The sequence below is a fragment of the Melanerpes formicivorus genome, unplaced genomic scaffold, assembly GCF_026170545.1.
Source record: "Melanerpes formicivorus ecotype bairdi unplaced genomic scaffold, bMelFor1.0.p_v2 SCAF_8, whole genome shotgun sequence".
Lineage (NCBI taxonomy): Eukaryota > Metazoa > Chordata > Aves > Piciformes > Picidae > Melanerpes > Melanerpes formicivorus.
The window spans coordinates 19,270,387-19,295,990 of record NW_027142360.1 but is presented as its reverse complement, the minus strand read 5'-3'; the positions used below and the strand labels follow the sequence as shown (position 1 = coordinate 19,295,990).

Genomic DNA, 25,604 nt, shown 5'->3' with positions numbered 1-25,604 from the left:
AAGAACTTTCTCCTCACCTCGAGCCTAGACTTCCCCTGGTGCAGCTTGAGACTGAGTGAGGTTGAGGATAACACTCTGAGAGTGAGCATGTTGCATTGCTGGTAGGCAACATCTGCACTGAGTTCCCAGCACAGAGGAGAATGGGAAAGGAGCATGGGGATTGTTCTTCTGTGCTGGAGCCAAGGAAGGGCAATGGAAACTCAAACTTACTGTCTTTCTCCCTACCTCAGTCTCTCAGAGGGAAGAAACCTGGTCCATCTCCTTCTGACACTTGAGGTTAGTTTAATGGATGGAAATCACACAACTGCCTGTCTCCATGCATTGTTATCTTTTGTCACAGGGAGCATGAGCCTATGGGGCAGTAGAACAGGCATTTCTCACCTGAATCCTAGGCTCTGGGGCAACTTTTGCTAACCAAGCATGTGTTTACATTTCTCTTACATGTATTGGAGATGTTGCCAAGATAAAAAGCTCTATTCTGACTTCTCTTCCCACCTTTGGGCAGGACCCTGCCTTCCTGCATTGGACCCAAAGCAAGACTTAATGTGTGTGTGAGCACACGTGCTGCAGAGCAGCGGGCAGCAAACTCTCTCCCTCTCCCATCACTGACAAAGAGACTCAATGCAGGAGACGTTTGCGGGCAGAAGAAAACCTTCACGTTCCTTCTGCGGGCCGAACGCGTGCTCCCGCTCCCAGATACGCTCCCTGCCTCTTGAAATTAATTCAACATTCCTGTGGCTTGGGCAAAAATAACCGGAATGAATAATGGAGCTGTGCCGGTCCCGCTGCGGATCGCCTGGTAGACAGAGCCCTCTGCAGGAAGGAGAGAAGGCAGGAGCCCGAGACAGCGCCGACGTTTACCAGGGGAGACCTGGAGGATGATGAAATAGCAATAGCTTCTCGCGTCCTTTAACGCTGCAGGTGTAATTGGCTATGGTGAGGCTCTGCTCTTGGCCTCCCTGCTGTTCCCAGTCCCCAGCGTTACAGCTCCCTGCACCTCTCCTCTTGGCCCACGGACTGCTCCTGCCGCCCACGCTGCCCAGCTGCTGCCTGCCTGTGCCAGGAGCTCAGCCTGCCTGCAGTTTGGGTGCAGTGCAGAGCTGCAGTGGTGCTCAGGCTGCTTTGCTAGGCACAAGAATGTGACACTTACCTCACGTCCTCTATCACCCAAACACTCACATTATCCTGAGTCCTGGGCTTATTTCAAGCACTTTATTTCTCTCTTTATGCAAGAGACAACTCCCCACCCAGACTTGAGATGGAACCACTGTGTGAAGGTGGAAAAGCCTCTGTCTGTGTGCAGGCACCTCCAATTTCTCATGCCTTCTGCCTGCAGGCCTTTCAGATACAAAGCCCAGGCCTCTGATGGGCTACAAGGAAGCAAGCTTTGTTGGGTGGCCTTCAGCCAGGAGGACAGCTTGCATTTGTGTTTCTGCCATAGGAAGGCCTATGGCAGTCCCTGAGTCTCAAAACAGAGACAAATGATCCAGAGCCACACTCCTGGTCCAACAGCCTCTCTACACTCAGTTACCCCTTATCTCCCTTTCCAGCACCTTAAACTTTCTGAAACCTCTGGCTCAGTCACAGAGCAGGGACTTCCTAGGATTACAGCCCTCACAGCTACAGGGAGAGGCAGAGAGTGCTCTCTTCTGCACAGAAGGTCTGGCTCCCCTTGGCCTCTGGTTCCACAATGTGGTGTTAAATATCAATGGTCTATTCTCCACAACCACTACACATCTGTTTGTGGAAGACAAACTACTGGGGCTTTTCAGTAATGCAGCTACTGGACCATGCATCTGAGAGCATCTCTGTGGTTCCTGAAAAGAACAAAAAATAGCCAGGCTGGAGACATTCTGGAAAGATTCTTGCCTCCTCTCAGATCCTGGGGCTTTCTGGGAGAACCTAAAGGCCAGGTGCTGTTGAGCCCTTACATTTGGACATGAGGAGCACCATGCCCATGGTTCTTAAGTCCTCAGTGGATGGCACCGTGCGCCTCTGCCTTCAGTTTGGAATGGGAAGAAGCAAATCTGGCACGATGTCCTGTCATTGATCTTCCTGCCAAGTGGGAGGCAGAGGGAACCAATACTCCCAAATTTCTTCACTGGAAGAGCCCAGCAGAGGAGGGAAGCTGTCCAACAACTACATCTTCCTGCTGCCAGTGATGAAGACAGGGCTCAATTTTTGCTGGCAATCTTTTTCTTACGGGCAGAGACCAGATCATAGAAAGGATCCTGTGTGATGCTGGTACTGGAAATAAAAGGAGATGGGAGCATAAGTAAGAGATTTACTGCTGGAAAGCAGGACAGGCAGCACCCAGCTCTATTTTCACACACACCACTCACCAAAATGTAAGAATGGAGATCTGCAGACCCACAGCAGAGAATTTACCTGTGGTTAGAGATTCCCCAGAAGGCCCTTGAGACTCTTGGAAGCAAATAGGTACCACAGTTGCTAGATTGCAAACATGTCTTTCCACCCCCGTTTTTCAAGCTCTAGTAGCCAAATGAACTTTGTGACCATTGGTCCCTGGGACAGAAAAATAAGCAAGCTCAGGCTTCCCTTTCTGGTCTCCTCACCTTATTGCCTCAATCCACTCATCACGTTCTGCTGGAGTTGATGCTGAGATCTTGTAGGACTGATGCTTGCCTTCAACCACCTTCCCATCCCCATCTGTTTTGCAGGCTTTGATCTTCTGCCCTTTACAGTTGGGGTTGAAGAGCTCAAAGCAGTTCTGTCAAAAGGGAATAAAATGGGTCAATAGAGGAGGACAGGACAGACCAAGGAAACTGTGCTGCCTTCAGCCATGGGTGACAGGATTCCTCTGTGAGCTGGATCTTCAGACCACCCCTCTTAGCTAAATACATTCCTCCCGTGAAGAACTGGACCCTGAAACAGGCTTTATGTAAAGATGGAGCAGCAACAGTTAACAGCAAACACCTGGGAGCTGTCACTCTGCTCTAGTCAGGAAGATCTCTCCCCCTTTTTCTCTTCTGCCTGCCACCACAAACATAGAAGGCACTTTTCCCTGAGTCATAACACATCAAAGAGTGAATCCCCAAGAGATGCATAGATGAATACTGTCACTTCCTGGGCAAGTTTGCTAACACCACAGCACTGTTTGGTCTACAAGTGCTGTAACTCATTATGGAGACTCCTGGAGAGAGAAACTGAACCCACATCTCCTGGTACAAAATGAGTAAGGGTGTCAGCTGTGTGTGCCCCTCTCTGGCCCCCTACACACACATGAAAAAATGCAACACAGAGAGTCAGAGGACAGCTCTCCATTCACACCACATCTCCTCTGGTCAAAGACAGTCATGTTTGGATACCATCATGTTTAGATTGGGGGACAAGGCAGTCTTCTCTTTGAGGAGCAGGGTAAGTGTGGGTATGTGCACCCTCTCTTCTCTCTGACCACCTGAGACCCTGTGTTGGCAGAGCACCAAGCACCAGAGGCTTACTGGCTTTTTGGGATCATCCACCTTCCGAATGGACAGGTTCTCCAGGGGGATAATGCCCAGAGGCTCTTTGTCCTGAAGGCAAGGAAACATGAATTAACACACAACGTGCTCCCCACCTCTATGCCTCTATTTAGAGCCTCTCTGCTTTCCCAGCTGTGTGCCTTTGTGGGCATGACAAGGACAGTGTATGCCTGAGGAAACACCTCCATTTACACAACGGGGAGCTTGTTTGCTCATTTAACAGGAGATCACTGCAACAGCTGCAGTGTCCAGCCTCCCTCCTCCTCAAGATCAGAGGAGAGGAAACAACATAGGAGAGAGAGGAGGTCTAAGATGAGTCTGGGAGAATACAGTAGAAAAGAAGAGTTGCCCCTGTACCCTCTGCTCCTCCCTGGCCCCTCAGAGGCTCATAACCACTCAGGACACCACTTCCCAACCAGGAGTTGAGCCTTTACCGTGGTATATTCGAAGTAATACAGGCAGTTATCAGTCAGAATGAACCAACGGCGTTTCCAGGTTTTCACACGTCCTCCTAGAGGCAGTGAGGTTCAAAAGCCGTTAGTCACACATTTTGCTATCTTTCCCAGCCCAGCCCTCTCTGAGCACCAGACAATGCAGGCACAAACACATCCTCCCAGCTCTCCCTGCAGATCATCCCCGAGGAGACAGCCGTGGTGCTCACTGCTGATGGGATGCCACATGCTGGACATGCACACGCAGGAAGCCAGTTTTGCTCTCATGACGCTAGGGAGGGGAAGGGGTGAGGGATATCTTTCTGAGTCCTTTTTTTTGAGCAGAGCCTGCAGGAGCCGGGAGGAGAAAGCAGGTAGCTGGTTTCAACAGCAGATGTCAGCCTCGCCCCATCACAGCAGAAGGGAGGGCGGGCCCGCAGAGATGCTGGTGGATTCCTGGTGAAGATTTGTGGAGGCAAGCAGGAAGGGGATTTAGAGGAGCTAAGGGAATCATCCCCCTTACCTAGTTTCAGGAGCCAGCCCTCACGGTTAGGGTTGAAGAAAGTATGTGTGAGGTCGTTCCCATCGTCCTCTGGTATAGAGAATGGTTCGTTCCTGATGCTCTCAAACAGATTCTGCCTCACAGCATTGGTGGAGGGAAGAGAAAGAAAGAAAGAAAGACTTCTGACAAAGTTTATACACAACTCTCCTCTGTCCATCTGGTCTCATTGTTCTCTTTCCACAAGAAAAGGTAGCTAAGTGGGGAGGGGAGCAGGCAGGGTTACAACAGCCCTCAGTCTGCACCTCACAGGGGCTCAGGGGGCATCACCAGCTCCGTTCTGCATCCTATGCCAAAAAAACCCCAAGAGACCCAGTATGGAAAGTCACAGACACACAAGTGTGCACCCACAGCAAGAGAGGCTGCAGTGACCAAACCCAGCCTGTCACACAGGTGCTGCTGTGGGCCTTGAAGCAGAAACATGACAAGGCAGAAACATGGCACAGCACAGACTGCAGCCCCATTTAGGCCCTGGGTTGGTGGTGCCAAACACTCTGCTGAGAGCCTGTATGGAGAGACCAAGGCACACACTCACATGACCTCAAGGCATTACATTTTATAGAGCCAAGGCTTTTTCCCTAAGGGACACAAATGGTGACACTCAGCAGCAGAGTGACAGGGAGATGGGTTACCAGTTTTCAAGGGATGAAAAAAAATCTTGCTTGTTTAATTGGATTTAGAATAGAATAGAATAGAATAGAATAGAATAGAATAGAATAGAATAGAATAGAATAGAATAGAATGAACCAGGTTGGAAGAGACCTTTGAGATCATCGAGTCCAACCTATCATCCAACACCATCTAATCAACTAAACCATGGCACCAAGCACCCCATCCAGTCTCTTCCTAAACACCTCCAGTGCTTTGCTCTTATTTGTTACACAAATCCCAAGCCAAGAGCAAGTGCAGGCTCCTGCCACTTCCCTCAAACTGCCTGAAAGAGAAGACACTCTCCAGAAAAATCTACAGCCTTTACCCTGAGGAGATGCTGCTGAGCAAACCCAAGTGTGGGATGTAGGCAGCCTCTTTGACACAAGACACAAGTTATTCTCCCTAAGTTAGTTGAATGAAGCTAGACACATGTAGGCAGGTTGCCCACCTCTACCTTGCCTCTCTGGGTAGGTCCCATGTCTACTGAACCTTTGGGGAAGGTTCCAGCTTTGCTAACGGATGCATCTGCTGTCCCTGTCTCCCCTGCTCTGTGTCTTCATCCTCTGGGATCAGAGACACCATAGACCTGCTGAGAGCTTTAAAGATGCTGTAAGAGATTCTGGAAGAGACCCTGACACTCATTTGGGGCTTGTTGGCTAAGATGCACCCTGGTGTGAGAGAGGTCAGGCACTGGTGTCCTGCCTGCAGTGAACACTGGAGTCAGCTGAGCCATTTACATATGAGCAAGGGAAAGGGATTCATAATCTGGGCCACAGTGACATTGTTTCACATACACAGAGATACACATGGAAGAGTCCACTTGGGGGCTAGGACTCTCAAAGCTGGCCTAAAGTCAGGTGCCCTGTTACCTCCCACAGAGGTGGGTGCCCCATCCACACATTCTCATACCTACAAGACACGCAGACCCTTACAGCTCATTTCCTCTCTCACATAGTTCTAATCTGCTCCTTTCTCATACAAACACACTTGAAAGCACAAACTTTCATAACTCAATGCTGGTATGCTCTGAATGACTCCAGTCCCATTGCTCTTGCTCCATGTCTCCACCAACAAGCGTGTGTGCAGTCCCTCTCCAAAGCAGTTTCCATGCTTTGCTTTGGTACATACTGGCCTCTTTCCTCCCACAGCCCTTCCCCTTACACAGCAGACCTGTGGTCCATGGATGCCAGGCCAGAGGGGAGAGACTGATGAGAAAATGAGAGGTCTTCTTACCTTCAAGAGCTCTTCTGGCAGGTCCCCTCCATTGTCAATGCCTCTGTTGATCGACACAAACCTTTCAAAGGGGGGTTTGTCTTTCACATTGGGGTTGTGTAAGCTGGTGTTAAGCATGATGATAGAGAAGGAGAGTATATAACAGGTATCTGGCAACGAGAAAGAAAACCAGGATGGGTGGCACTTGTCTTAGATGGCAGATCAGTCCACATCCAAATCCTTTTTTGCCCTGTGGGAAAATACCTGGAGGTATTGCTGGACTAAAAGCTGGACATGAGTCAACAATGCACACTTGCAGCCTAGAAGGCAAATTGCATGTGCAGCATCAAAAGAAGCACAGGCAGCAGAATGAGAGGTGGTTCTGCCACTCTACTCTAGTGAGACTCCACCTTACAGAGGCCTTCCAGCATCTGAAGGGAACCTACAAGAAAGCTGGAGAGAGACTGATTACAAGAGCCTGTAGCACTAGGGCATGGGGCAATGGTTTTAAACTAGAGAAGAACAGATTTAGTCTGGACATTAGGAAGTTCTTTAATATGATGGTGGTGGAACACTGGAACAGCTTGCCCAGGGAGGCAGCAGAGGCACCTTCCCTGGATGCATTCAATGTCAGACCTGATGTGGTTCTGAGCAATCTGATCTAGTTTGGACTAGATGACCTCTAAAGGTCCCTTCCAGCCCAGTGCTTTCTATGATTCTGTCTTAACAGGTGGCTTTGTTTCCAGTCAGTGGAGAACAGTGTCATCCTCTCAGCTGTGTGAAGAAAAGGGAAATGTCCTTTCTCCTAGGAGAAAGAGGGGCAGAGCTGACTTCCTATGATGGAGGTGATTCTACCCCTTCAGGGTAGCAGGGCAAGTTCAGTAGAGCTGGCCCAAGAATGGCTCTGCCAGCAGGGAAGTTTCTACAGACCAATGCCTGTCAGTGCTATCCTTGCTGCAATGAGGTATACCTCATGCAGAGCTGTCAGCACCTTTCAAGTCTGTTTCCCAAGGGGATGGACTGGAGCACAGTAGCAAAAGAAGGACTGAAGACCCTCAGTGTGTTGAAAAGCTTTCACAAGAGCTGGACTGCTTCCCGCAGTTTAAAGGGAAACATTCACACTACCAAGCGGTGCCCTCTGTGCTTTGAGAATAGAAAAAGAAGGCTTCTCTCTGAAGCAACCAGTGAGGCTCATCTTTACAGGCTGCTTTGTTCTCATGACTACCTGTGGAGTGGAACACTCCTGGGTTGCACTTGCAGTACCAGTTGGCAAAGGCCTCCATCATGCGGTCAATCTTCTGTGCCTCCCCAGGCAGCCGGAAGCTCCATAGGAACTGTCTGTCAGGAGCAGCACGCCAGAGAGTCAGTCAGAGTGGGTGCAAGGGACAGTCCTGCCTTCTCCCAACCCGTGGGGCACCATGAAAATAAAAGAAGCCATCCTATCACACTTGGGGACATCACACTGCATGAAACAGGAGCTCTGCTCCCCTCTCGAGAAATCACCTGGGCTCATCCTAAAAGCAGGAAGCAGAACTAAACATCCTGGAAGTTATGGCTCCTTTTCCCTAAGGAGGCAGCAGAGACCTCAACAGAGAGTCCTGCCAGGGGGCTGGCCTGTAAGAAAACAAAGATGCTCTAAGACAAAGTCACTTTGTCACTGAGGTAATGGGAATTGGGACATGGGAAACATCTCCTGGTGCTAAAAATATCTTGCCCTGTTTCCCCAGCCACTGAAGCCACAGTGACCCACTTTGCTCTGCACACCTCTGCACGTGGACAGCCCAGTCAAGGGGTCATGAACGATGTCCCCCAGGAAAAGGTCTTAACACCTCACAGGACAAGAGCCTTGGAGCTGATACACACAGCAGAGACTTGGGGAGCTCTGTGTGTTTCCAGTAGGACTTCACAACCTTACTGAGTGGTAAGGCCCAGTGGCTGAGCAGGCTCCTGCACCACCTGCCATGTTCTGCATGCTCACTCACCTCAGTGCCTGCACTAGGTTGAGGTTGGCGAACTGATGACATGCCACAAAGGCTTGGAGGATCTGAATGTTTGTAGGGTCCCTGGAAGAGGACAGAAGTAAAAGGTCAGAACAGAGCTTTGACTCTGCTCAGTTAGGATGGCACTTGATCTGACAACATGAATCTGGCTCCATCTTAGTCACCATCTCCACTTTCCCTTTGACCAACAAGAAGCCAAGATGCACACTCTTGTCTGGGAAGACTGACCCCACTACAGGCAGGATAAAACATAGCCCATACAGCCAACCTGAGCCACACTCCAAAGCCCACCCACCCTGAGTGTACTGCCAGCCACTTCAGTGTAGTTTGGGGTATGTTCAGTCTTGGCACTTGACAGAGATCTGCCAGTGGTTATCTAAAATGCTGTTGAGACAGGCAAGGCAGGACAGGACTTCCAAAGGGCCTCCTCCCCCTGACTGTATTGCTCACTGTTGGAAGAGGTTTTACAGCTCACCTTCCACCCAGGTAATCCCCAATGGCTGTCTTGTTCAGGCCTTCACCCTTGTGAAGGAATTTGGCTATTTCCTGTAGGTCTGAGGACAATACCTGGTGCTCAATCAGGTACTGGATGCCCTGGAGGAGGAGAAGCAAGAGAGGGAAGTAAGACAGCTCTGTGGTCTGATGAGAAAGTGCAAACCAAACATCCTGATATCAGCATTCCTTGGCTTTGTCCCCTGTGTTATTTCCCAGCCCCTTTATGGAAGGCCACAGCCATGTTTCCACTCTTTTTCCATCCTGACTAGAATAGGAATAGGAATAGAATGAACCAGGTTGGAAGAGACCTTTGAGATCATCGAGTCCAACCTATCACCCAACACTATCTAATCAACCAAACCATGGCACCAAGCACCCCATCCAGTCTCTTCCTAAACACCTCCAGTGATGGTGACTCCACCACCTGGGCAGCCCATTCCAATGGCAAATCACTCTTTCTATGAAGAACTTCTTCCTAACATCCAGCCTAAACCTCCCCTGGCACAGCTTGAGACTGTGTCCTCTTGTTCTGGTGCTGGTTGTCTGGGAGAAGAGACCAACCCCAGCTGGCTACAACCTCCCTTCAGGTAGTTGTAGACAGGTTGTTTCATCCAGCATGATGGATCAGTCCCACTTCTATTTCAGCCCCAAATGTGGATAGATGGAGGAAGGTCTGTGGAAGCTGATGGAAACTCAAGCAAACAAAACAAGGCTATGTAGGGTAAAAGTCCAAAAAGGCAAGGTCAAAATTTGCTCATTTTGATATTTTCAATCCAAATATTTTGTGTTCTCTTCCTAAATGCAATTTGTCTGAATTTACTTAAAGGGAAAAAAAAAGTTTGATTAAAAGAAGTAATAAAAGAAGGTATTCAGGAGAAACAAAAAGAAAGGAAGGGGAAAAAAAAAGGATTGAGACATTTTTTGTCTTCTTTTCTTTCCCCTGCATTTTCTTCTGTGTATTCTTTACAGCTCCATCCTCCTCAACAAGCCAACCTCATGAGGTTCAACAAGACCAAGGGCAGGGTCCTGCAGCTGGCTGGAGGCAATCCCAGGCACAAATCCAGGCTGGGCAGTGACTGGCTGGAAAGCAGCCCTGAGGAGAGAGACTTTGAGGTGCTGGTGGAGGAGAAGCTCAACAGGAGCTCTCAATGTGCACTTGTAGCCCGCAAAGCCAATCAGATCCTGGGCTGCATCAAGAGAAGTGTGGCCAGCAGGTCAAGGGAGGTGATTCTTCCCCTCTACTCAGCTCTGGTGAGACCCCACCTGGAGTACTGCCTCCAGTTCTGTAGCCCCTATTACAAGAGGGATGTGGAGGTGCTGGAAGGTGTCCAGAGAAGGGCCACAAGGATGATCAGAGGGCTGGAGCACCTCTCCTATGAGGATAGACTGAAGGAGTTGGGGCTGTTCAGTCTGCAGAAGAGAAGGCTCTGAGGTGACCTAATTGTGGCCTTCCAGTATCTGAAGGGGGCCTGAAAGAAGGCTGGGGAGGGACTTCTCAGGATCTCAGGTAGTGATAGGACTAGGAGGATGGAATGAAGCTGGAGGTGGGGAGATTCAGGCTAGATGTGAGGAGGAGGTTCTGCACCATGAGAGTGGTGAAGCCCTGGAATGGGTTGTCCAGGGAGGTGTTTAAGAGCAGGCTGGATGAGGCTCTGGCCAGCCTGATCTAGTGTGGGGTGTCCTTGCCCATGGCAGGGGGGTTGGAACTAGATGATCCTTGTGGTCCCTTCCAACCCTGACTGATACTATGATACTATGGTTTTTAAGGAATGCTGAGGGTTGGAACTGAGCTGGGCAAAGAGTCAACCTCCTGGTTTTAGAGGGAATTTCACCACTTTCAAAGTCACAGGAAGTGGAGGTTTTGCTCAGATGTACTTAACAATGCCTAAAACCAAGGCAACTCTCCAGACCACATTGCAATTCTCCTCACAAAACACAATAAAGGAATGAAAATTGGTTTAGATCCATCAAAATGTTCTGCTTCAATGGAATCAATTCACTTTGCCTTGTAATATATAAGAAAGTGTTTCTAAAATGCCCCAAAGAAAAAGCAGTTTCAAAAGGAGAAGCTGAAATGTTTGTGAGACTTTTCCACACTGTTTTTTTGTTGTTCCCCCTTTCCCCCCAAGTTTAATTTTGCAAACCATCATGGTGATGATCGGGCTCCATTTCCCAGAAGAAAATGTTTCACAAAATCATTGACTGGTTTGGGGTGGAAGGAATCTTTGAAGGTCATCTTGTCCAACACCCTCTCCTCCTCTGCAGTAAGCAGGGACATCTTCAATTAGGTCAGGTTGCTCAGGACTCCAACCAACCTGACCTTGAGTGTTCTCAGGTATGGAGCATGTACTTCATCACCAGGCAACCTGTTCAGTGTTTCACCACCCTCATGGTAAACTATTTCTTCCTTGCATCTACTCTAAATCTACCCTCTTTCAGTTTCAATCTGTTGCCCCTTGCCCTACCACCCTTGTGGTAAACAATTTCTTCCTTGCATCTACTCTAAATCTACCCTCTTTCAGTTTCAATCTGTTGCCCCTTGCCCTACCACCCTTGTGGTAAACAATTTCTTCCTTGCATCTACCCTAAATCTACCCCCTTTTAGTTTAAATCTGTTTCCCCTTGCCCTACCACCCTTGTGGTAAACAATTTCTTCCTTGCATCTACTCTAAATCTACCCTCTTTCAGTTTCAATCTGTTGCCCCTTGCCCTACCACCCTTGTGGTAAACAATTTCTTCCTTGCATCTACCCTAAATCTACCTTCCTTCAGTTTCAATCTGTTGCCCCTTGCCCTATCACAACAGGTTTTTTTTTCCCCAGAAGGTTTTATTCAGCCAGATTCCCAAGTTACCTCCTCTAGCCTCAGAAACTAGCCCTGAGATCCTGGGGGTAGGAAATCACTTAAAGTATCAGCATTACATGGATGAAGTGTAACCTTCACAAGGAGAGGCAGAGACAGTTCCTTGCATTGCAGCACCTATGGCACGGAGCGAAGGGGAAGCAGTGAACAGAGTCTGTGTAATATAGGCACAAAGTACAGGATTTCAACCAGGCTGATGGGCACTGAACTGATAAATCTAAACCAGTTTGGGCTCAGAACTAGTGCAGGTATTTCTGCACAGCATGGCAGAGAGCCACAGTGAGAGATGCTTCCGGGCCTCAAACCAAGGTCAGACAAAATGAAACCTGCTCTAACACAGGCATGCAGGATGGAAGTGCTGACATCAGTGCTCTGAGACAGCTCCCACTGCCAGAGAGGTGTCCAAGGAATGGGCAAGCTTGCCAGCTGAGGTGTGAACGCTGGGGAAGGTATGTTGAGCCTCAGCAGGGCAGAAGAGGAGGCATGAATAGTTGCCACTCAGACCATCAGCCATGCAAGATGCTAGCTGTGGTGGTTAGCTGACAATGAGCAACCATTCAATTGAAGCTTGTGGTTTTCCTTACAGAGCTCAAAAAATGGCCTACCCGTGAGGAGGAAGAGGAAGCTGCCTTTGTCACATCTCTACTTGATCACAATGATTTTAGAGCTTTCTGCAGAGAGGGCTGTGGAGTTTGGACCCCACTGGTCAGAGTCCCAGAAAGCACAAAACCTGAATTCCCTCTACACTCCAGCCTGTCCTACCAAACTCAAACCTGCTCCCAAACTGACAGAGGCAGCTTGTCCTCCTCTCTTCTGAATGAGACAAAGAACCTGACATAGTCTCAAACCCTCTTACCTTCTTACTATATTCCCCATCACACTATGGCCAGTTCTTAGCCTCCCACTGGCAAGAGGAGCTGGGCTGAGGGAGATTTGGCTCTCTTGACACAATGGCAGTGTTAAACCATCCTCCCTTCACTCCTCTTGGTTTTGGATTGCATTTGATGGAATGGCTTACAGTCACATGATGAGGAGAGGCAACACACTTTGATCATATCAGGAGACCATTTTCAGGGTGCTACTAACTGGAGCCTTAGCCAGGTAGGAAACCAATCAGAACCACAGAACCACCAAGGCTGGAAGAGACCTCAAAGATCATCAAGTCCAACCTGTCACCACAGACCTCATGACTAAACCATGGCACCAAGTGCCACATCCAATCCCCTCTTGAACACCTCCAGGGATGGTGACTCCACCACCTCCCTGGGCAGCACATTCCAATGGCTAACAACTCTCTCAGTGAAGAACTTTCTTCTCACCTCAAGCCTAAACTTCCCTTGATGCAGCTTGAGACTGTGTCCACTTAGTTTCATGCTGTAGTTTCTTTTAACAGTGGGGGCTACAAACAGACTGGCAGTCAAGAGAAGCTCCTCCTCCCAGCTTTCTCCTCATAAGTGGAATGAGCAGATCTTACCTTTGCAGGGTCCATGTTGAATTTTTTCCGTCCCAGGGACAGAATTTTATCCCTCTCTACTAGCTTGCTGCAAACATAAAGAAGAAGAAGGGAAGTCAAACTTAGAATAAAGAGCCATGTGCCAACTTGCTCACAAGGAAACTGAGGTAGCTCAAGGACTGTTCAGGAATGAAGAGAAATCTCAGAGAGATGCTGGTCTCATTCCCTGTCCTTGTTGTGAGTGTTCTCATCATATGAAATCCCATTGATGATTTTGTTCTCTTAACATCAACAGAGACTCTGTAAACTCAGGTGTACAGAAAATGAAGGAGAGGTGACAACCTTGGTGGTAACCAACATGGCTTCACCAGGGGCAAATCATGCCTGATGATACATGCCTGAGTTACAACATCAGTGGATAAGGGAAGAGCCTACGAGGTGTCCAGGAGGCCTACAAGAAAGCTAGGAAGGGACTCTTTACAAGAGCTTGTGGGGATAGGATGAGAAGGAATGGATTGAAGCTTGAAAAGGGTAGAATTAGACTGGATATTAGAAAGAAATTCTTTACAGTGAGGGTGGTGGAACACTGGAACAGGTTGCCCGAGGAGGTTGCAGGTGTCCCCTCCCTGGAGCTATTCAAGGCCAGGCAGGATGAGGCCTTGAGCAGTCTGGTCTAGTAGAAGGTGTCCTTGCTCATGGCAGGGAGGTTGGAACTAGTTGATCTTCAAGGTCCTTTCCAACCCAAACCATCCCATGAATCTATGAATATGCCTCTTGTCCCACTTGCCTGGTCTGCTCTCCGGGATTATTTTCTGCCTCTTGCATCTTCTTTGTGTTTAGGAAGCACTCAATCTCTGCAAACACTTCAGCAATCTCTTGCTTGAGCTTCTGCAAAAGAAAGATCGTGAGGATGAAGGCAGTGGAGGGAAAACCAGCAGAGACACACAAAGCATGTCTTACTTCTTCCCTCAATCACAGGAAAAAGACGAGTCAGATGGTCATGAGCAGTCAAGGATATCTGTGAAATGGGCACTGCTCTGGAGTGACCCTGCTGGATTCCAGAGGAAAACAATGGGAGAGAGGGGCAGAAGGAGTTCTCATGTCTGTTGTTAATCAAGGCTTGAAAATCAAGCTTAGCCAGTGTGGAGAATGTTAGAGAAATCACTCCAGTGATGATTTCAGTTCCTCAAACAATGCCAGATGTGAGAATCCTTCTGTTGTGCCCATTTCCTTCTAGCTTTTACTTTGCATAGCCCTGCTGAGCATTCAGGAAAGGGGAAGTGGAACCAGCAGCTATAAGGTCAATATGAACTTGAAGTGGCCATGTTGTGAAACACAGTTTTTAATGTACCTGTCACTCAAATACCAGTGAGTAGATACCTGTCTTTGGTAGATACCTGTCTTTAGGAGAAGAAAGAAGAGAGGAGGAGTGAAAGAAGAGTAATTACTGCCAAATTAAATTGTTTCCTTTAGACCCACAAGAGAGCATGGCCTTCTTGGCTGGATATTCTGCATTACCAAGGAAATGAAGATGTCATAGAATGGCTCAGGTTGGAAGGGACCTCAGAGATCATCTACTCCAACTTCCCCACCATGGGCAGGGACACCTCTCAACTAGACTCAGCTGCTCAAGGCCTCATCCAATCTGGCCTTGAACACCTCCAAAGAGGAGGAATCCTTGGGCAGCCTATTCCAGAGTCTCACCAGCCTTGTACTGAAGAACTTCTTCCTAAGATCCAGTCTAAACCTATTCTCCCTCAGCTTAAAGCCATCCCCACTTGTTCTATTACTGGTTACCCTTATGAAAAGTTCCTCTCCAACCTTCCTGTAGGATCCCTATGTCTGTATCTCCTTGCAGTTACAGCCCTCCTCAGAGCCACCATACATCACAGCTCTCTTCAGAAATCACCCAAATTCTTCCCCATGCAAACCAGAACAGGCAGGGGAGGAAGGGTTTTTTCATGACAGATCTTGCCTCAACAAGGAGTGAGGCTGGAGCTGCAGTATGCACATAGGTAGAGACACAGGAGTTCTCCAGTATCTCAGAATTTGAAGAGCTCCTGGATTTCAGTTTTGCTCTGCCCTTCCTTCTGTTTTATTTCATTAGTCTTGAGAGCTGGAACTGTTCCTTACTAAGCTTGCAGTTATTACTTCCTTACCAAGTACTACACAAATGTAACAAAGCTCTTGAAGCTCCTGAATTTCAAGTGATTATCACTTTTGTTATTTCATTCACTGCTGCCTTCTGTCAGCATAATCAGCAGGTCTAGACATATCCTCACCCCTACGCCCTCTCCCCCCACCAGACACTCACTTCATGTCTTTGTCTTAAAGGGTGTTTCTAGATACTTGCTGAGGAAATCATAGAATCAATAAGGTTGGAAAAGACCTTGAAGATCATCAAGTCCAACCTGTCACCCAACACCTCATGACTACTAAACCATGGCACCAAGTGCCACGTCCAGCCCTCTCCTGAACACCTCCAGGGACGGTGACTCCACCACCCCCCTGGGCAGCACATTCCAATGGCTAACAACTCTCTCTGAGAAGAGAGACTTCCACCTGTGAAAACCTGAGAGTTTTAACCTGGGAAAAAGTCTCTAGCTGTACACACATTTTCATCTAAACTCATCCAGCTCCACTGGACATGTACACCCCACTGCATAACGGCTTTGAGATTTAGAGTATGGGTCTGTGTAGTCTAGAAGCTTTCCCCTGCTCATAGAAGGTAAAAAACCTACTCTGACTCCTACAGTGCCCATTGCCTGCACTGAAAGTTGAAGAGGCAGGCAGGCAGGCAAACCGCAGGCACATACATTCACAGCCTGTTTTGCATGGTGGGAAAAGCACAAATGGTGAGTCTGGAGCCTGAGAGGTGGCAGGGAGTGTTAGCTCAATCCTTTATGTATGGAAATACTGCACCTGCTCCCCAGGCATCTGGACACCTTCATGTTGTGGCAAAAAAGAATCAGTGCAAGTCCAATGACTGAGTGCAATAAACTCTCTGAAATGGAAGATCACATTGGTCTAGCAACTAGGACTAGAATAGGACTAGGGGCAATGGGAAAAAACAACTAGAAATGGGTAGATTCAGATTGGATGTTAGGAAGAAGTTCTTCCCCATGAGGGCAGTGAGACACTGGAACAGGTTGCCCAGGGAGGTGGTGGAAGCCTCATCCCTGGAGGTGTTTAAGGCCAGGCTGGTTGTGGCTCTGAGCAACCTGATCTAGTGTGAGGTGTCCCTGCCCATGGCAGGGGGGTGGAATTAGATGACCCTTGAGGTCCCTTCCAACCCTAACAAATCTATGGTTCTATGATTGCATGGTGGTAGAGGCAGAAGAGAATAGAAAGTATATGGCACCATGCAGGATTGTGAGGCAGTGCTACTGACTGATTGTCAGTCTGTCACTTATGGACATCTCAGGACTCAGTGAAGAAATGTTTGGGTCTACCAAAAGAATATAGGAGAAAAAAAGAAGTTCAACCATGGAAACATCAATCAGCCCTTCAGGTCAATTCAGACTGAGCTTCAGAAAGGGTCTTGGTAAGGTTTCCTAAGTTTCCTAAATCATTTAAGTCCCTGATTAGCTCAGAAAAAAAAAGAAGTTCAACCATGGAAACTTGTGTGGAAAGTCCTTCCCATCACATCTCTCTAAAGAGACAGGATCCCATGACATATCAGTCCTAGTTAACAGCTGCATCCTTCTGTGGTTATCAAATGTTTGTCTGGCTTGTGGACCCCTAATAAATCCTCTGTTAAGGAGGGAGAATTGGAGGATGTCCCTGCTCGCTGCAGGGGGACTGGACTAGATGACTTTGGAGGTCCCTTCCAACCCAAACCATCTGTGATTCTATGATCCTTAACAGAGGATAAACACAGGGGGTTGCAGCAGGTAACTAGGACTGATATGACATTAGCAGGTAATCAGTAATTTGAAATAATTAGAAATGCTGAGCAAGATGCCTGCCAGCTTGAGTTAATAAAGTCATTCTCATTTCCTTAATCCTAAATATGCAATCTCAGCTCATTCCTGATAATGAGCTGACCAGGCTTTTTCAAATGTCTCATTAGGGCAGCTGATTACTCCTGCAGCAAAGGCTGACATAGGTTGGATGTACACTGGTGGCAAATACACCAGGGCAGCGTGACGTTCAGAATTCAAGCTGGATCATGCCAGAGCAAATGTCTCCGGTGCAGGAGCACTATTGCATGGCCTGGACTGTTACGTGAAATCACAGAATCACAGAAACATTCAGGTTGGAAAAGACCCTCAGGATCACCAAGTCCAACCAAAACTTCTTGGTGAAGACTATTTTAAGAAGGCTAGGCAGAGAGGAGGAGCAGGATGATCCTTACCTTAATGTCCTCCAAAAGCTCCTGCCTGTGCTGCCTGATTGTCTCTATTTCAGCCTTTTCAGCCTCACTCAGATCAGTTGACCCTGGAAGAACAAAGGTGCCTGTGAGAATGGTGCTAGGGCAAACATGTCACAGGAAAAAGCTGTCTCAGCCTTTCAGAGCCTATCCTCTCCTAGGGCCATGCCACAGCAACTCCGATTCCTGTGTTTCCTCATCTATGATCCCTGCTGTTGCAGCCACTCAGATTTGCCCTGCAAATGGTTCTCAGCCCAGAGCAAGCACAGGTCCCTCCTTGACATCAGTCATTGTGCTGGTAGGCCTCAGCAACTCAACTGATTTTGCTTACTATGAGCAAGCCCTTACCAAATGGTCTTTGGCAGCTTTGATGCCAGTCATCCTTATACACTGAAAAGGTGTGACTTAAATCTTTCATCTACATCCAAACCTCCCATGAGAAACCACTGCCTTCATGGACTGATCCACTGCAGCTAGAGTCAAAAATGGCTTAAGGGAGAGAAGTGAGATTTTTCAAGCCTGAGGGCAGGATCTAGGAGAATGAAAGCCTTGCTGAAGAAGGAGCATGTGTGGGAGGCTGTTGTTCTGTGGACCACAGACAGTGCAGAAATACAAGTAGGCTTCCTTGTAATGCACAGGAAGTTAAACAGATATCAAGCACAGACAAGGTGACCACAAAATGATTCATAAAAGACCTAGAGGAATTGGGGTGACAGGACTGGGGCTAAATATAACCCAGGTAAAGCACAAGTTCTTCAGCAAGGAGAAGGCTGCAGCCCTAGAAAGGCAAAGGAGAGGATGAGCCTCAGGAAAAATCAGGAGGCACACACAAGGCTGAGAGCACTGGAGCTCCTGCTAGGTCACTGCAGAACTTGCATACAAGGTCCTTGCTGCACCTAAATACTGCAAGACAAAGCTTTCCCAGGAAGCCAGATCAGGTCACTGGATGCCTTGCTCTGCTCTTTCATGAAACACAATCCCCTGGGCCTCCCATCTTCCTGGAAAAAAGGGAAGTGGCACCAGCTGTCTTGGAAATTCTTTTAGTGTGGATCTCACATGCAAAATAACTGCTATAAATATGAGTGGAGGGAAAAAAGGGGAAGGAACCAGACAAGACAGAAGGAAGAAGGGACAAGGGCAGTCATCTCAGAGCCTATATACTTCTTTCCTATCACAGCCACACCAACTCAGAGAGCCCTGCTTTCCTTAGCTCTAATCTGCCCCCCTTCCTCCCAGCTATCCACTTGCTAAGTCTCTTCTGTTAGGTCTCTCAGGCTGCAGCTTCTCTCTCATCATTCCTCCTGCTGTTTTCAAGCACTGCATTCCTTGGGGGGAGGATGCTGAGCCTCTGGGAGGAATTCATTAGGCAAGGAGCCGGTGTAAAGCCCTCCTCCCAGCTCTGCAAGCAGCGCTCAGGAAGAGCTGAAAGATGCTGACTAATTGCTGAAGTCAATCAAAAGGGGAGGAAAACCTGTGGCATCCAGCAGCTCACAACACCAAAATCTCTATGTGAGGGGAAAACAAACAAGCAAGGAAGCAAATAAAACCCCAACCAAACTAAAAGTACCGACAGCAAAACAACCCACAACCCATGCAGTGGCTTTGCTGCTTGTTGGGTGAGCTGCTGACTTCCCCTTGAATGTCAGCCCTGTGTCTGTGAGTTGGGGCTGGCTCTTCCAACCTGGGTTTTGTCTCCCACCATTCTGGCATCTGCAAGATGTGAGGCCAATCTCTCAGTCTCCCCAGATTTATTTCTCTCGTCTGTGTGAGGGCTGTAGATTATGAAATCACTGGAATGGTTCCCTGACAAATTGCCACTCAGACCCCTTGTCCTCTATTCATATTCCATAAAAGTACCACAGCAGGACATACCTGAGGAACCTTCCTTTCCCTCACCCCATCAGCAAAGTCTGTGGTGTGGCTGCCTGCATTGCTTCAGTTGTTCTGTGTCTACTGAAGCAGCCTAAAGCCATCTCAGAGACATGAGGGTCCCAGAGGACACCACCTCACCCACATGACCGCCACTGGGTCTGCAAATAACTCAGTCCCCCTTCCTCCTGAGAAACCCAGCTCCCAAGTGATTTACATGGTCAGCTTGTCAGAATGAGAAATGTGTGGGAAGGACTCTGTGTGGTGAGCATGGGGGAGAAAAGGCATACAAGTCATGGAGAAGGAGAGGGAATCAAGGGAGAAAAAAAGAACTAAAAGGTGACATAGTATGGAAAAATACATCAATCAGCCTCCCAGGTCAATTCAGACTGAGCTTCAGAAAGGGTCTTGGTAAGGTTTCCTGAGTTTCCTGAGCCATTTAAGTCCCTGATTAGCTCAGAAAGTAATTCTGAGGTCAGTGCCTGCACTTCACTCTGCTTCCCTAGCACCACATCTAAAGCTCTGTGTTAATACAGACATTGGGGTCTACAGTTAGGGGAAGCAAACACAAAGGGCTTGTTTGGGGGACCATCCAAAGAAAGGCAGCCAAGGCAGCAGAGGCAGATGGGTAAGTAGCAGATGAGGTAATGACAGCAGGATGCCTTTACTTCCCTCTCCACAGTGAGGAGAGGGACACTGGGAATGAAGCATCACCTGGCCTGCTCCAAACACTTGAAACCACAGAGGGAATTCATTCCTGTGCTGGGGGACTGAGGAACATCTTCAGCTTCATTGTGATCCTCAATATCACCAAGTTCCACTTCCCTCTAGGGCTAGGTCAGGACACAGATGAAGCATAGCCCTGGTCAGGGTTCTCTGCACAGGGGGATATTTCATCCCAACGAAGAACATCCCATGACAACACCAGCAGGTTTCAGGGGGATGCTGTCAGCCAAACCAGTGCTGAAGTCTTGTAGTTCAGACACAAGACATAAAAATCTGGCTGGCCATCCTCTCCAGACACGACATGAAGTTGCTGCTTGGAGTTTATTTTCAGAGAGCAAATGTGTGGATTACACCTGCTCTTGAGGTTGTTACCTTGCTATCAGGGCAGACCCAGACAGAAAGACCTGCCAACTCTTCAGAAAGTCCCCAGGCTTGTATTTGCAGTGCTGTCACTCAAAAGAGAACGCAGACTTCAAGTCCAGTTGTAGCAGCTTCCACCCTCAGCTTCCCCATCTGGAGGGCAGGTCAGAGTTACCCAAAGGTCTGGGTACTCAGGTGGCCAGCAAAGAGTTGTGTTTGCTGGTCTCATTTCCCGCTGCAAAGGGCAGTGCAGAGCTGTCCAGGTGCTAAGTGAGGCTTTTAATCCCAATAAAACAGTCTAAGAATAGGAAGATAGCTTTTGGAGCACAGATGTAAGTGGGAAGTGACTACCCAGGAGAGCTGGAAAGATGGACTGCAGAAACAGGAGGGGAAGGTTGTGAAGAATCTGTAGCACTGTTACACACCAGCCAGGTGCTACTCACCCACAGTGCAACAGCAGAGGCTCAGCTGCCTGATTTGCAAGGCAATGTAGGGCTCTGAGTGTGGCTGCTAAAGGGTTTGGACACTCCACCCGTGGCAACACACAGGCAGAGCAGCCTGACGGGCAATTTGCACCTCCATGGAGCTGTCTGGTGGCAGAACTTCACCTGAAAGGCCTTTTATTTTTTTGAGGTGGTCGCTGTGTCATGTCCAGCACAGATCAGCACCTCCCCAGCCAGGTACCAGGTAGAGAATAGGAAGCCTTCATGCTCCTCAATTCCCTCCAGCCCAATCTGTCTCCCTCCTGCAGCACAGAGTTCTCCTCCAGCTTGTGTCAGAAGAAATTCGACACAGACCTCACACAGGTTTAATTTGCACATTCCAGCTGTGCAGGAGAAAGGTATAAAGAAGAATTTACGTTGTCTCCTGGTCCACTTACCCATATGACAGTAATTTACAGTAATCAGGAGAGCTTCCAGTCACTTTTGCCTATGGCTGTCACCCAACATGTCCTAGCACGTGGTACCATGGCAGCAGTCTGCTCCCCCATGTTTCAAACACCCATCTCAAGGATTTGGCATACTGCCTCTGTGACCTCACCCAGACAGTTGCTAGAGGCTCCTGGAGGAAGCTGGAAGTGGACATGACTGCAAGGAGAACAGCCTCCCTACAGACATAGGTCTCATCTGCACTCAGCTGAGGCAGACCAGTATCTAACAGGACCACTGTGTCTCTAGTCAAGAGTGACTCAAGGGGCAGGTGTGTGAGCACTTTTAGCCTTTAGGAGAATCACACCACAAGCAGGTAAGTTTAAACACATCCATTGCACTAAAGCTCACTGGAAAAGTGCATCTGACAACAGCCTTGGCTCCCGGGGCAGAGCAGCCTCAAGCAAACCTGCTGTCCCACCCAGCTGGGAAGTGACAGCCTGGGACTGAGCAAACTCACCAGTCAGCACCAGCACATTTCTGCAGGCATTGCCTGGCTCCAGGCTCTGCCTCCAGCCAGAGCTGAGCGAACCTGCAGTGGCCCCCAGCAGGATCTCCTTGTGCTATTGCAGAGTGCAGCTTGTAATTCACTCAGAAACATGCAACTCGAGTGAATGCCGTCAGCTCTGCTAGCCTCAGTTTCTGTGGAAAGCACCTTCAAACAAGTAGCAAAACATGAGGTCCCCCTCCACCTCCTCCTTCCCAGCTTGTAACATAAATCTTAGAATTGTTTTGGTTGGAAAAGACCTTCAAGATCATCAAGTCCAACCATTACCTAACTACCAAGCCTGGTGCTAAATCATGTCTCTCAGCACCACGTCAAGTCTTTCAAATACCTGCAGGGATGAGGATTCAACCACTTCTCTGGGAAGCCTGTTCCAGTGTTTGAGGGCTGTTTCAGCAAAGGAGTTTCTTCTAATATCCAATCTAAAGCTCCCCTGGTGCAACTTGAGACCATCTCCTCTCATCCTATCACTTGTTACTAATTAGAAGAGACACTCACCTCACTAGAACCTCCTTTTGGGGGAGTTGCAGAAGCTTTGCCCACAGCTGCTTTCAGGTAGTGAGGGCTAGGGGATCTGAAGATCACTGTCACAAACATTCATAGCAAGAAGCTGGCAAGAGCTCAGCTCCCATAGCCCCAGCCAATTTCCCTGACACACAAGGCTGGTATGAGATTTGAAGGTGTCCTTTCCGTGGCTCCCCACCTAGGAGCTAAAAGGTGTAGAACAGCTGCTGAAACTTGGCACTGCTTTTTCCCTTCGCTCTGTGCTCTATATTCCATATGCAAAAGCCTGTGAGGACAGAAAGTCATACACAGACACAGCAGGGCCACTGCTTGGCCCTTGCTCAGCCTATTCCTATTCATCTCTCCCTGTCTGCTGCCTTTGCACAGACAGACTCAGACTTTCCTCAGACAGAGGCTATGAATGTCCAGTCTGTCAGTATGCTTTTCCCTGCTGAATCCCAACCACTTTATCCACCAGGTGCCAGAGTAGAAATCAAATCCCAAATCTCTCTCAGTTCCTCAGATGTGGCTTATCTCCCCTCACCCAGGACCAGGCAGGCCCACCTGCAAGTCACTTGGGGTTGGTAGAGCCCTAATACAGTAATACACCTGATTTAACAGGGACATAAGCAAGAGAGGCCCCAGTGCCAAAAGCCTTGCAAGTACCTTGCACTGGGGTACCCGACTGCGTGAGACTCCTCAAAAGCAGACTAGCTTATGGGGGCAGTAGGGAAACACCACTGAGGAGCTTACAAGCCATGCCAGTCCCATGAAGAGAAGCCAAAGCTTACAGGTGCTCACCCCAAGTGTCACATACACCATCGATAGCCCTGAGCAAGTTCCCAGCTCAGCTCAGGATCACCATCACAAAAGATCACAGCAGTAGACACTTCCAGCACAAAGATCATTCAAGTCGGTAGGAAAATTCCTTCTGACATGAAAGGGGTTTGCTTGTAGGAGAGCAAATAAAAACAAAACCGTGCCTAATGCTGAAGGCTGACAAGAAATTAACTGCACCAGCAGGGATCTGTCACCATCTCATTCCTCCAGCAAACAGCCACAGCATCCACTCCAGCTGCGAGCATCTCATGGTGCACTCTGCCCTGTCAAACAGAGCACACGGCCCTCACAGCAAACAAGGCAAAAGACAGTCAAGGCTTACCAGCAGGACAAAAGTCCATCCTGAAGGGTGCAATATATATTTCAACAGAAGGGTTGTTCCTCCTTGCCTTCTGCTTTTCAGATGCTTCACAGAACTGAAACAACTTGGAGCCAATGACCAAGATGATAGCAGCACTGGGGGGGGGGGGGCGGGGCTGCTCTATGACTCCGCCCTTCCTCTGCTTGTCCCTCCGACCACATCTCAGGAGCTTGCACCAGTGAAGGAAACTGTGCATGCCACTATCATCAAACAGAGGCTCCTTGGCTACTTCTGACAAGAGAATCCACGAATGCATTTCCATCTCGGCAGCCTTTTTGGGACAGCTCTGATCACACATCTCTGAGGGGACTGAAGTGAAGTGCAAGAGGCTGATAGTTCTCTGATTTTTTTTGTCTGAGATACTCCAAGAAGAGAGGGGTGAAAAAGGAAGTTCTTGATTCAGAAAACCCATCTGATTAGGGAAGTGGTTTCATTTTAAAGGAAAGATTCTTCCAGTGTTAATTCTGCAGCAGTGGGGAGGTGGGATGGGGGTGGGGGAGATTAATGACCCAAAACTGGAAGGAAGAAGAGATCCTTTTTCTTCTTTTTGCTCATTCACTGCTAAGTGGCTTGTGCTCTAACTCTTGGTTCTTTTTTTCCCCACTAACAACCTGTTTCTCTTGAGAAGCCTTGTAAGGAAGGACAGAGTGAACTCAGGAGGGAGCCCTCACTAAGGTTCAGCAATATGCCTGCTGTAGGAGAGCTGGTGTGGGCAAGGCACTTTTGAAGGTATTTTTGCTGCTCTGTCCATCTGTGAGGCAGTGAGGGGCTCTTTTTCCCCTCATCCCTCTCCACACAGCCCCAGAAGTCTGTACACTTCCACTTGAGCTGTATTTGATTGCCATGTGATTTATGTAGTAGAGGATGTAGGCATGTTGGGGAAAAAACAAGAACTGGTGATTGAATAAATAGATCAGTGTAAAATTCAAACCAGATGTGATGCCCATACAGGACTCTTGACACCTCTGGCAAGACTGATGCTGTAGAGGGATAGTTCCCCTCCATTCCTGAACACTTATCTCTGAAGAACTCTACATCCTTAACTGCCTGACCTGTTGCTGTACTCAAAATGGGCCTTGAGTAGGACAGCAAAACAGGCTCAGACTTCTACCTATCATCTTTCCATGAGCAGCAAGGTAGAGTCTGCAAGAGCATGGCATGTGTAGGAAAACAAGAAATGACTCTCCTGCTCTTTTTGCAGTCAGATCTATCACCTGTGTACACTTGCTCACCATTTAGAACAGGCTCCTGTGAGGCTGTAGGTCCTTTACTCTCTAGGAAAGGAAGAGCTATTACCTTTCCACATTGCCATTCCCTGAGTCTGGTCTGGAGAGAATAACTGGCCCTTTAAAAGGCTTGATGGGAAAGGTAGGATCTGCCTGAATGCTCTGGCTGAGGTCCATGGCTCTAGGGCCATTCAGCCTACAAAGTCAGGCACAGATTGCTCGTCCTTCCTCTCAGTTGCTTGCATTTGCTATAACCTGTGGCTATGCTATAGATTCAGTGCTGTCACTGGAGAGGACAGAGTGGGAGGTAGCTCATCCTAGAAGATGTCAAGGGATAGCAGAAATTCTGGTCCAGAATGAGTTCACACAGGCAGCTGCAGGCAATCTTTAGGAAGAGTCAGGGGCAATCATTTAGCCCTCACTTTCCACAGCCACTTCAATGTTTTCAAAGAAGCAGCTAGGAGCTTATCTGGGAGGGACTAAAGGAAGGTGAAAAGAACAGACTTTATTAATGCAAATTGATTTATCATAGCATGGCTTCAGTTGGAAGGGATCTTAAAGGTCCTCTAGTTCCAAGGCCACTGCCCTTGGCAGGGATGCCTCCCACTAGACCAGCTTGCTCAAAGTCTCATCCAGCCTGGCTTTAAACGCTTCCAGGGATAAAGTGTCCACAACTTCTCTGGGCAACCCATTCCAGTGTCTCACCATCCTCACAGTGAAGAATTTCTCCCTAACATCTGATCTAAATCTGCCCTGCTCTAGTTTAAA

General features: G+C 48.4%; 1 protein-coding gene across 1 annotated transcript; it reads right to left on the bottom strand.

Moving 5' to 3' along the window:
* Positions 1 to 1,210: 1,210 nt before the first annotated feature.
* Positions 1,211 to 23,649, bottom strand: CYTH4 (cytohesin 4). Its single transcript, XM_068141701.1, has 13 exons — positions 23,572 to 23,649; positions 17,502 to 17,584; positions 13,932 to 14,032; positions 13,166 to 13,232; positions 8,811 to 8,929; positions 8,318 to 8,398; positions 7,561 to 7,673; positions 6,357 to 6,505; positions 4,437 to 4,548; positions 3,917 to 3,993; positions 3,462 to 3,533; positions 2,577 to 2,731; positions 1,211 to 2,247 (listed from the first exon to the last, which is right to left on the bottom strand). The coding sequence occupies exons 1-13, from the start codon at positions 23,588 to 23,590 to the stop codon at positions 2,175 to 2,177; spliced, it is 1,221 nt and encodes a 406-aa protein (XP_067997802.1). The 5' UTR covers positions 23,591 to 23,649; the 3' UTR covers positions 1,211 to 2,174.
* Positions 23,650 to 25,604: the final 1,955 nt, after the last annotated feature.

Excerpts from the sequence above, each read along its gene's own strand:
- CYTH4 (XM_068141701.1), bottom strand. Across the intron at positions 14,033-17,501 it reads AGCTTTTGGAGGACATTAAG|AAGCTCAAGCAAGAGATTGC; the intron begins GTAAGGATCATC and ends TTTCTTTTGCAG. Across the intron at positions 2,248-2,576 it reads GAGTGGATTGAGGCAATAAG|TACCAGCATCACACAGGATC; the intron begins GTGAGGAGACCA and ends TTTTATTTCCAG.